This window comes from Delphinapterus leucas, chromosome 3 (genome assembly GCF_059928025.1).
Source record: "Delphinapterus leucas isolate spDelLeu-1000000601 "Yukka" chromosome 3, BTC_Dleu_Yukka2, whole genome shotgun sequence".
NCBI lineage: Eukaryota > Metazoa > Chordata > Mammalia > Artiodactyla > Monodontidae > Delphinapterus > Delphinapterus leucas.
The window spans coordinates 93,093,717-93,106,178 of NC_143131.1; the positions used below are offsets into that span (position 1 = coordinate 93,093,717).

The window sequence follows — 12,462 nt, forward strand, 5'->3', positions numbered from 1 at the left end:
CTGTATACTCCCGATTATGCTAAACCTTTCCCTAATTTTAAGAACTATGTGAATATACTTACTTGAAAACTGCTCTATGGTATATAGAAAAAACAGACATTATTTGTATTTCCTACTTCTGGAAATGACAGAGTGGGAACAGAAATACAGATATGCTACCAAAAAAAAAAAAAAGTTTTCTTGTCCTAAACCAAAACTATACACCTTTTCCAAAATAAAATTCTTTTACCAATTGTGGATTTATTTCACAACTCATGTATGCTATCTGGAGTGAAAGTCCAGATACTTTGGTTTTCCTTTTCTTTGCAACTAAGGTCTACCCTACTCTACTGCTTCAGACATAGCTTAAAAAAAATTGTTTTAATTGTAAATCAATCAGGATGGATATTAGATTTATAACTGTAACAATTAGGACTGGTTTACCTGAAAGTTTACACATCAGTGACATAAAATTGTTTCTCTTCAGAGTTTCCATTAAGAAGGTCAAAAGGGAAGACATAAACCAGAAGACATTCACAATACACTCAAATCCAGACTATATTAAAAAGTCCTATATATCCACAGGACAAGTAAACCAACTTTTTAAAAAAATGGGTAACATGTAAGTGGGTACTTAATAAAAGAGGACATTCAAATGGCCAATAAGAATACGACAATGTGGTCAACATCATTAGACTTCAGAGATACATAAATTAGAAGCACAATGACAGACCATTACATTCCCATGAGAATGACTAAAATTTTTTTAAATTGATATAATTAACATTATATTAACTTCAGATATACAACATAATTAACTTTTTGTATATACTGAGGAATGACCATAAAATTTTTCCCAGTTTTATTGATATAATTGATATATACCATTGCTTAACTTTAAGGTGTACAGCTTAACGGTTTGACCTGTAATGAGAACTCACTGTAATGAGAACTCTTAGGATCTACTCTCTGAGCAACTTACATACGTATCATACAGCAGTGTTAACTACAGTCATCATGTTGTGTTCACTGCATCCCTAGTACTTATTTATCTTCTAACTCAGTTTGTGCCTTTTGACCAGCTTCCTACAATTCTCCTCTACACGCACACACCCTCTGATAACCACAAAACTGATCTCTCCCTCTATGAGTTTTGTTTTTTTTTTTCAAATTCCACATATAAGTGAGACCATACAGTACCTGTCTTTGTCTGACTTATTTCATTTTGCATAATGCTCTCAATGTCCATCCATAGCGCAAATGGCAGGATTCTTTTTTTTTTTTAACAGCTGAAATATATTCCATTGTGAATATAACATACCACATATTCTTTAACCATTCATCGATGAACACTTAGGTTGTTTCCATGTCTTGGCTGTTGTAAAAAATGCTGCTATGAACATAAGAATGCAGATACCTTTTCAAGTTAGCATTTTCATTTCCTTTGGATATATTCCCACTAGTGGAATTGCTGGATCATATGGTAGTTGTAATTTAATTTTTTGAGGATCCTCCATACTATGCAAGATACAGCCTTGCATAGTGGCTGTACCAGTTTACAATCTCAGTAACAGTGAACAAGGGATCCCTTTTCTCCACATTCATCTGTCTTTTTAAGGTGGCCATTCTAACAGGCATAAGAGATACATCATTGTGGTTTTGATTTCTATTTGCCTAATAACCGAGTGATGTTGAGCATCTTTTCACATACATCTATCTTCCATTCCATTAGCCATTCCTCTATCTTCTTTGGAAAAATGTATCTTCAGGTCTTTTGCCCATTTTTTAATTGAATTATTTGTTGAGTTGTATGAGTTCTTTATACATTTTAGCTATTAACCCCTTATCAAATATATGGTTTTCAAGTATTTTCTCCCATTCCGTAGGCTGTCGTTCTACTTTGTTGACTGTTTCTCTTGCTGTACAGAAGCTTTTGGGTTGATGTAGTCGCACCTGCTTATTTTGGTGCTTATGCTGTTGGTGTCATAGCCAAAAAATCATTGCCAAGACCCATGTCAAGGAGTTTTTATCCTGTTTTCTTCTAGGAGTTTTATGGTTTCAGGTCTTACATTTAAATTTAAGTATTTAATCCATTTCAAGTTAACTTCTGTGAGTGGTATAAGTCAGGGATCTAGTTTCATTCTTTTACATGAGAATATCCAATTTTTCCAGCACAATTTACTGAAGAGACTTCTTTTCTCCATTCAGTTTTCTTGGCTCCCTCTTCAAATATTAGCTGACCATATACGTGTGGGTTTATTTCTGGGATCCCAGGTCTATTCCATTGATCTATATATTTGTCTGTTTTTATACCAGTGCCATACTGTTTTAATTACTATAGCTTTATAGTATAGCTTGAAATCAGGCAGTGTGATGCCTTCCACTTTGTTCTTCTTTCTCAGGATTGCTTTGGCTATTCTGAGTCTTTGGTGGTTACATATACATTTTAGAATTTCTTTTCTGATTCTGTAAAAATAATGTCGTTGAAATCTTGAAAGGGATCACACTGAATCTAGACATGGTTTTTGGCAGTAATGACATTAAACAATATTAATTCTCGCACTCCATGAACATGGGATAAAAATTTTTTAATTGGTAATTCTATGTGTAGGTCAGGACAACTAGAACTCTCATATGCGGGTGGTGGGAATGTAAATTGGTTCAACCACCTGGAAAACCATTGGCAGTAGATATGCAACTTCCCTATGACTCAATAATTCCACTCCTAGAGAAATGAAGGCTTATTTTCCTCAAAGGACATGTATAAGAATATTTACAGCAGTTTTATTCTGAATAGCCAAAAACTGGATACAATCCAATGCATAAGAGAATGGACAAACTGTGGTATATTTGTACACTGGAATATAACAAAGAGCAATTAAAAAGGACCAACTGCTAATATACACAACAACATAGATGAATCTCACAGGCATTATACTAAGCCAAAGACATAAAACACAAAGAATAACTATTGCAAAATCCTAATTATATGAAGCTCAAGACCGGGCAAAACTAATCAATGGTGATAGAAATCAAGATAGTGGTTCCCTTCAGGAAATGTGGGGAAAAGTAGGCATTGACTAAGAAGGGGCAGGAAAGAATCTTCTGAGGTGTTGAAAATATTCTTTGACCTAGGTGGTGGTTTCACAGGTATATACATATATAAAAATGAATAACCTGTTAAGATTAGTGTATTTTATGTTCTTATCCTCCAACAAAAAAGTTTTAAAATAACTTTATATAGTTCTTAATTCTATTTTTACAGTTATTCCCTTTAACTACCTTCTTTGAATAATACCTTATAATCAGAAATTAGTATACATTCCAGTCACGTATGTCTGTATAATAATTAGAAACTATGCTAAAGGTAAACCGTATATTTTAAGTTCCTTGTGAGCAGAGCCTGTTACCAAACAGAATCTAACTGAATACATGCTTACTAAAACAAGTATTGGAGGACCGAGGGGCTGTTTCAGATTAGAGACTGAAAACATAACAATTAAATGCAAATACAGTGCATGAGTCTGGATAGGATCCTGGATGGAGAAGGGGGTGGAAACTGCAGAAAAGGACCATAATGGATCAACTAGTAAATATGAATATGAATTGTCCGTTAGATAACAGAACCTATCAATGTCCCACTCCTGAATTTGATAATTACACTGTGCTTATATAAGAGAACTTCCCACTTCTTAAAATTTACATGCGTAAATAATTAGGGGTTAAGGGGCATTTTGTCTGCAATTTACTCCTAAAGTATTTAGCAATAATAATAAAAACCATTCACCCATATGTATCAAAAGTAATAAAGCCAATATGGCAAAATATTAACAGGTGAATCTATTCTTTATATTATTCTTACTATTTTTCTCTATACTTGAAATTCTCTCAATAGTAACACAATTTTAAAGAGTAACATGTAATTAATGTTTAGGTTTTTCTAGTGCATTCATTCAAATATATCCTGTGTGCTTAGTAAGTGGTAGGTACTGTCCTAGGCACTGACTTCAGAAATGAATAAAGCAAGCGCTACTCTTTAAAGAGCTCCATCTAAAAAAGAAATGATAACTGCAATATGATATACGTGCCAAAAGGTAGGTGGGTGCTATGGGAGTACAGAATCAGGGTGCCTAACTCAGCCTTGGTTACAGGTAAGGTGTGGTTGTGAGTTGGGGTGGTCACCTCTGGAAGGCTGTCATGGGCAGCATCCTATTCTGCTGGATACACTTGAGCTAGGACTTGAAAGATGAACAGAAGTTTGCCAGATAGACAAAAAGAAAAAGACATTCCATTCACATAGCTGGGAATGGCTACAGCTGAAGAATTATATGAGAGGAAATGGTACAACATGAGGCCATCAGCCTAGTTTAACAAAGGCAGCTTGAAACCCTGTACAACCAAACTTAGAATAAACATAATATAGTGACAGACCTCAATTCTAAAAGTGATAAAGACTGATTTACCTCTAAAATTAGGTATTCATTCTCAACAAATATTTACCAGGAAAAAATTTTAATAGCTCACTTACATGTACAGACAACAAATATAAACATTTTAATACCATACCTTCTGTGTATCAAATCCATTCCTGTATTATAATACAGACTTAATGTTCCTGGCACATGGAATAGGACTAATGTCTCAAATGATATCAGATAAAAATCTCTACATAAGAGTACAGAAATGTGCTACCCAAAGAACACCAGCATAGACAATGAAATCCTCTGGGTAAAATCTATGTCCTATAAGCCTACAAGAGGTAGAATAAACCAATAATTCCTCTGTACAAATTCTATCAAGATTAAATCACATAAATGCATATTAAAGCTTTATTAGAATAAAATATGTTGTTCTGACAAATAAGCAACAATATGAAATCTTGAAACCACAAGTGAACTGCCAAGTATTCCTTGTTTTCTCAAAAACAGTTGGTGTTTCACTGCAACTAACAACAAAAATATACTAAGGTTATCCTAATATAGCCTTTCAATAATATCTAGAAAACATTTTTCATATCCCTGTCCTAAATCTACTTCACTGAATACAAGTGATCAGAAATAGGGACTTCCCTGGTGGCGCAGTGGTTGAGAACCCACCTGCCAATGCAGGGGACACGGGTTCGAGCCCTGGTCTGGGAAGATCCCACATGCTGCGGAGCAACTAGGCCCGTGAGCCACAACTACTGTGCCTGCGCGTCTGGAGCCTGCGCTCCGCAACAAGAGAGGCTGCGATACTGAGAGGCCCGCGCACTGCGATGAAGAGTGGCCCCCGCTTGCCACAACTAGAGAAAGCCCTCACACAGAAACGAAGACCCAATACAGCAAAAATAAATAAATAAATAAATAACTCCTACCCTCAACATCTTCAAAAAAAAAACCATAAACTCCTATAAATGGAATAAAAATCTGGTTTTTAACTAAAACACTGGTGGTTCTCCCCTCCCTCAAACAGTGTTGCTTTTATTATACTGCAGTACCACCAAGTGGCAGAAGGATACACTGCAACTCTAGCACTGCTAGTTGAATACTTCATCACTCAAAAATGGCAACTACTATGGATTGAACCCTCCAAAATTCTTATGTTGAAGACCTAACCCCCAATATGACTGTATTTGGAGAAAGGGCCTCTGAGGAGGTGTTACAGGTTAAATGAGGTCATATGGGTGGGGCTCTAATCCAATAGGGCTAGTGCCCTTATGAAAAACAGGAGATGCTAGCACACTAACTCTCGGGGCACTCACACAGGCACCTGGCAAAGGTCACATGAGCACGCAGAGAAAAGGCAGCCAACTGCAAGCCAGGATCAGAGTCCTCACCAAGAAGTCAATCAGCAGGCAGCTTGATCTTAGACTTCCCAGCCTCCAGAGAAGTAGAAAATAAATTTCTATTGTTTAAGCCACCCAGTCTGTGGTATTTTGTTATGGCAGCCTGAGTGGACTAATACAGCAATGCTCCACCTTAGTCCCAAAACTTTTCTCTTTACGAAAAAAGTATTCACTTAAAAATCAGGAATAAAAGTCAAAAGACTTGACTTTAAAACTTCTAGCCTCAAAATTTACAGAAATTAAAGTTAAATCTTCTTTGACAAGTTCCTTTATCAGCTAAAAGAGACTATTATTTAGATCAGAAAGGTTAGAAGTTAGGATTAATTCTTATTATCAAAGGGAACATTTTTTTCCCTGAAATTAAAGGACTGTGGTTCCTAAGTATGCTTGTGCTTTCCTCAGAGCAAGACAAAAACTCTAAAACAGGGGGAAAAAATTCATATTGATCCAACAGAAAGGTAAATGTTATTAGGAAATAGATAGATGTACTTAAAAATCACAAATTCCTTCTGTTTTCATCTGTGTGTGTTTAGAAATTCTCACCCATTTATAAATATTCCTTAACTGCCTATATAGCAGTCAAGAACATCAACTCCAGAACCCAAATACCCAAATATCTCTGTTTTGCTGCTTACTGTAAGACCGTGAGCATGTTACTAAACTGCTCTGTTTCAGTTACCCCCACCTGTAAAATGGAGATAACAATTTCCCATAATGGTTGTATCTTTCCCCAAAGGATTCTCTTTAGATCCTACAATCCACACTCCATTCTCCCACTTCCCATCGCCCCAAGAATAAATTTTATTTACTTTCTTACAAATTACAATGATCCACAGTCATTACTGAAATCAGCACCACATAGATAGGACAACTTTTTATCTTAGTATCCCAGAGCAGAGAACAAACAAGATAAACCAAAGTGAAAACTGTCTCAGTTCACAGGTTAACTTACTTTTTTACCCTGAATATCCTATTTCTGCATCATCCTGACTCTTTATAATACAGTGCATAAAACTCATCAGAGGGAGGTTTCCAGCACTCCTGGGTCTAGGGTCATTCTTCAGTTTTTCCAAGGTTAGGTATTTGATTCCTCCAAGAAGATCCAATTCCAGGGACAGCTCATTTCACACAATTTAGCCTAAATTTCTGTTATTCCAGTTATTATCTTTTCTGGACTTGGACAACTATCTCACTACTGTAGGACTAGTCTAACTCCATGTTTAAGATCTACAGATCAATTCCTCTAAGTAGGATGCTATGGTTCCCATTTTGTCCTTCCTTATAAGCAAGATGACTACAAAAATTGAAGGTATAAAAAGGGAAGACTTTACAAGTACTGTTTCATCTCCTGCCATCTACAGAAAAGAAAGGAAAAGCTCTTAGAGGATGTGGGAATTCCTCACCTGCTTCCTAAATAGCTTTCGATTTTAAAGGGTGGGCATAAACCTTCACCTACTTGTACAGAAAAAGCTTTGTCTATACGCTGTTGCAAATACTTGCTTAGATAAGTTGTTCCATACTCAATTTAAAATGCAGCATTTTCAATCATTTTTAAAATCTTACTCCAGGGCTTCCCTGGTGGCGCAGTGGTTGAGAGTCCGCCTGCCAATGCAGGGGACGCAGGTTCGTGCCCCGGTCCAGGAGGATCCCACATGCCGCGGAGCAGCTGGGCCCGTGAGCCATGGCCACTGAGCCTGCGCGTCCGGAGCCTGTGCTCCACAACAGGAGAGGCCACAACAGTGAGAGGCCCGCGTACCACAAAAAAAAACAAACAACAACAACAACAACAACAAAATCTTACTCCAAAGTAAATAACTACTGATAGTTTTTCTACAGCAAATAACCACTAGTGGTTTGTAAGAATTTTAACTATTATCCCTCACTAATAATTATACCCAAACTTAAATGAGGCAGTGAACACTGCCACAGGAAAACAATGAGTCAAAAAATAAATAAGGCAAGAGACCCAAATAAAATATGTCACAAAATACATACTGCCATCTCAAAAAAAAAAAATCTCAAAATTCAATCACCACCAGCTTAGATTCTAAAGATATCACTTCTAGTTATGAAGATCTTGTTTCTAGCTATATCTGGGACTTCCCTGGTGCTGCAGTGGTAAAGAATCCGCCTTCCAATGCAGGGTACACAGGTTCAATCCCTGGTTGGGGAACTAAGATCCCACATGCCGCAGGGAAACTAAGCCTGCGTGCCACAACCACTGAGCCCAGGCACCTCAACTAGAGAGCCCACACGCCCTGGAGCCCACGCACAACTAGAGAAGAGAAAACCTGCACGCCGTAACTAGAGAGAAGCCAGCACACAACAAAAAAAAGATCACACATGCCTCAACGAAGATCCTGCGTGCCGCAACTAAGACCCAACGCAGGCAAAAAAATAATTTAAAAACATTTTATGTCTTACAGAGACTTGCCCAAAGTCTCTAGGCTATGGAACAACATATACTAAAACTATACTAGAACAAAAACCTTTCAACTTCTAGGCCAGTTCTCTTTCCATTTTATCATACTTCCTCATAGCTCAACTTCTCAAATGTCAAGGACAAGGTGTAATGTTATAAATGATTAGGAACTAATAAATAAGAATACAGTATACAATATATCACAAGGTACTATACAGTTAAGGCCAAGCGAATGATAAAGACAGCAATTGCTATTAAAGTTCAGATTACTGTGGGCTACAGCTGACTGGTTACATTTTAAAATAAGCAGAATTTAGGGACTTCCTTGGTGGCGCAGCGGTTAAGACTCCGTGCTCTCCATGCAGAGGGCCTGGGTTCTATCCCTGGTCAGGGAACTAGATCCCACATGCATGCCACAACTGAGAGTTCGCATGCCACAACCAAGGAGCCTAAGTGACACAACTAAGGAGCTGGCAAGCCACAACTAAGGAGCCTGCCGGCCGCAACTAAGACCCGGAACAACCAAATAAATAAATAAATTTTTTTTAAAAAAACAGAATTTAAAGAAGAATGAACTTCCTTATTTTACAAATAAAGAAACTCATGCCCTGTATATAGAGCTAGTTGGTGGCAGTCCTTTAGGGAAAAAGAGTAATTTGAGCTGGGTCTAGAAAGATACCTAGATAAGATTTGAATAGGCAGGAAGAAGACAGGACTTTCCAGGTAGGGAAATCACATATGCAAAAGCCTAGAGGCTGAAACAAATCAATCAAATTCAGAGACCAAAGAATTCATTCTTTTGACTAAGAATAAAGAAAGATAAATTTAGGAATGGCTAAGTTTTGTGTTGGGGGTAGGGGAGGGAGTTTCAATACTTAATTAAACTTGACCCTACAGGCAGTGGGAGGAAGCCAGAGTGGGTTTTGAGCAACAAACATAAATTTCTTAGAAAAGCCCAAATTATGCATTTGTCTGGAAGCCAAGAATATAAACATAAAACAAAGGTTATAATAGCCAAAATATTTAACCAATAACAAATCCAATTCTAAAAGGAAAGGTGGAGAAGATATCTAAAAAAAAAGTTAAATAATAGAATAAAAAATGAACAATGAAAGAAAATGGAAACAAATGAGAGAAGAATAAATGATAGATGTGGACAAATGAATCAACAGTTACATTATAAAAGATGTTACTTCATGCAGTCAAGTTCTGGAAAGAGGATTAAATGATCCAAACAAGTTAGTCTCCATGGCTAAAAAAACACACTCAAAGCATAACCACCAAATGTTACTGTTTCAAACTGCAATAACTCACCTCTCTAGCAGCACAATCATGAGGAGCTTCTTCTTTATTTACTTTTCCTTTTGGAAATCCCCAGCCTGATTTTGCTAGGTACCCCTGAACCAGTAATACCTACAAAACAATCAGAGGTAAAAATAAAACTTGCCCTCCTTTCCCATGTTCCTTTCTAAAAGCCAAAAGTGCTTTTCTCCTTACTTCAGGTAACTGTTATCACCAATAATTTTACTTGGTTAACTATCTTTCAGGAAGCTAAATATACTATTACTTTTCCTGTAAAGAAAGGTATTCTGTCCATTTTAAAGTATTTCTTCAAAAATCAAATGATTCCTTTGCAATAAGCCATGCTGCAACAAGTATAAATTATTAAGACCCAGAATGCAGATGAAATATACAAAATCTGGCCTTTTATCACTAAAAATCTAAGTATATTTTTAAAACCTCAGTTCAGAACATTATAAAAACAACATATTAGGATGAAAACAGCTGATCACCATTTCACTAAAAATCTTTTATTACTCTCACTCACATTTTCAAGTGTCTCATCAAGAATAATTGCACCATATGTTGGCACTCCCATTTTATATTCTTTCCATTCATCCAAAATTTTTTCCACATCTTCACCTTGAGGCAGCAAAAATGGACAATGACTGAAGAGTATACATTGTGTTAAGGAAGCTACTTTCTCCCTTAATACAGCTTAAGCACTTATACACATAAAGAGATCTATTTAAATCAACTGTGTATTTACATGAAATTACTCATATCTTCACCTCACTTAAGTTTATCCTTGCTTTTGTCTTTTCACATGTTTTCTCTTGAACAAGCCATTGCTAACTTCTGCATTTAGCCTAGACACAAATCAAGTAAATTGTGAATACTCAAATACTCTGGCTCCCTAAGTTAACACAAATAAATTCAGGACCATGTGAACACTTTGAATAATTCTCGTTAAGTGGGTCGAATTCATCATATTAAGAGTCAACAGATACTGAAACTGACAGCAAGAAATATAAGCACAGTACACATATACTGGTAAGAGCTAGGAACCATCAGAATAAGTGAAAGTGGGAATTCCCTGGTGGTCCAGTGGTTAGGACTCCACACTTCCTGTGCAGGGAGCAGAGGATCAACCCCTGGTCGGGAACTAAGATCCCACAAGCCTCAAGGCCAAAAAAAAAAAAAAAAAAAGAGTAAGTGGAAGTGGCTAACTCTGGGAAGCAGAACTAGAGATGACATATTACACTGCCGAATTTCTTTACCATGTATATATATTGCTTCCATAATTTAAAACATTTTTAAGATGAAGATTTATTAAGGATTATAGAGAAAGGTAAATATGGGTTTTAAGGAAAGTATGGCCTGTTTCAAAAGAAACTGGGTATGCCTCCCCAAAATTGGGCTGAGTAAAGTTTTTTTTTAAAGTAAATAAAACCTAAACCTGTAAAGTATATGCTCAGGCTTCCAATACTCCATGCTACCAAATGCCTCATCACTACAGCACTGTTAATTATGAAAACTGTGGGGAAAATTATAATTTATGATAGAGTTTCTCAAATGGAGGACACTCTCAAGGGTTTTCAAGTCCTCTATGAAAACTTACATATTTTGTCTTTTCATTTTTATGTTAATGTAAAGGCATGTAATATGAGCATACTTTCAATCATTTGGATGATCTCATCCATCAAGTACTACACTACTTGATTTTAGAGACCATATTGGCACTAGTACTTTAACTGCTGTGGGCTACTAAAAACAGAAAAAAAGTAATATGCAAATAGTGTATTAGGGTCAAATGATATTCCATTGGAACACAGAAAGGAAGGTGTCATAACACATAAAGAAAGGTTCTGGGAAAACTTGTAGTACAGGCACATCAAAACACCCTTAAAGACAGCATTATATTCACATTGTGACTAGAAGTTTGGTTTAAACAAAAACATCACATTAAATTCACTTTATGAAAACTAATTTTATGAGTTTTACAGTTTTGTGTTTAAAATTTTGCTTTGGTTTTATAGTTGCAGTAAGAACTAAGGTTCTCAAAGAGCTCAAAAAAGTCAACCATCTATAACAACACTGTAATTAAAAGACAGGCAGTAGATTAATCTCAATATAAACACTCCTTGCCTTTATTTAGGGAGGGGGAAAAAAAAGAATAAATTATGGATATAATACTAACTATTCCATGTAGCCCTATGGTTCTACAACAGCTTGCTAGAATTCTGGAAGCTATTTCTCAATAAAAGTCTGGCTTGAGATGTTCAGTAAAATCCCTTATGTGTTTTAAAGTCACCACAGATTTTTTTGAATCTAGTTATAAATTTTAAATAAATGGATATTTTTTCCATTAAAAATTTAACCATAGTGAAAAAAACATATGAATATACCCCAGGAATATAGGTAACTTCCAATAATTCAAAGAGGAAGACACTTATCTAGCTTTTTTTCTTTCTCTTCCTTCTCCCTACAATGTTCCTCATAACTTCAAGGTGCATCAACGCCTCATTTTATCTCATTAACACTTCTCAATGAGAAGTGTTATCTCATTTTTCTACCCATTAAACAACTTCTTTAAAAAGAATAACAAAAACAAAGGTTTAGCAAAAGAAATTAAATCAACTGACATAACCTTGGAAATTATCTACACTCTTCATTTACCTACTTTTTTCCTATCCCCAAATCACCATAAAATGAGTGAGTTGATAAACCAACCAACTACAGTTCAAGATACACTTGGAATTAATGTTGAAAAATACTTGCTCAAGTCCACACAATCAGCAAATAACAGAACCCAATCCAAAATGACATCAGTTTCCCCAATGACAACTCTTCAATCCTCTTCCATATTCAGGAGCACATAAAGTAATTCAAACAAGGGAGTGGAAAGTTTTTGAATACCATTTTTATTTAATGAGACAATGTACTTAATTTAAAA

General features: G+C 36.0%; 1 protein-coding gene across 3 annotated transcripts in view; it reads right to left on the reverse strand.

The window, feature by feature from the left end:
- Positions 1 to 12,462, reverse strand: part of DCP2 (decapping mRNA 2) — a 54,552-nt gene that overhangs the window by 26,093 nt on the left and 15,997 nt on the right. For 2 of the 3 annotated variants that reach the window (XM_022591377.2, XM_022591368.2), the window contains exons 3-4: positions 10,054 to 10,181; positions 9,540 to 9,638 (exon numbers count right to left, since the gene is read on the reverse strand). In XM_022591377.2, coding sequence (XP_022447085.1) covers positions 9,540 to 9,638; positions 10,054 to 10,181 — 227 coding nt within the window. The remainder of the gene's footprint in view (positions 1 to 9,539; positions 9,639 to 10,053; positions 10,182 to 12,462) is intronic. The other variant, XM_089908426.1, reaches the window with a different exon arrangement.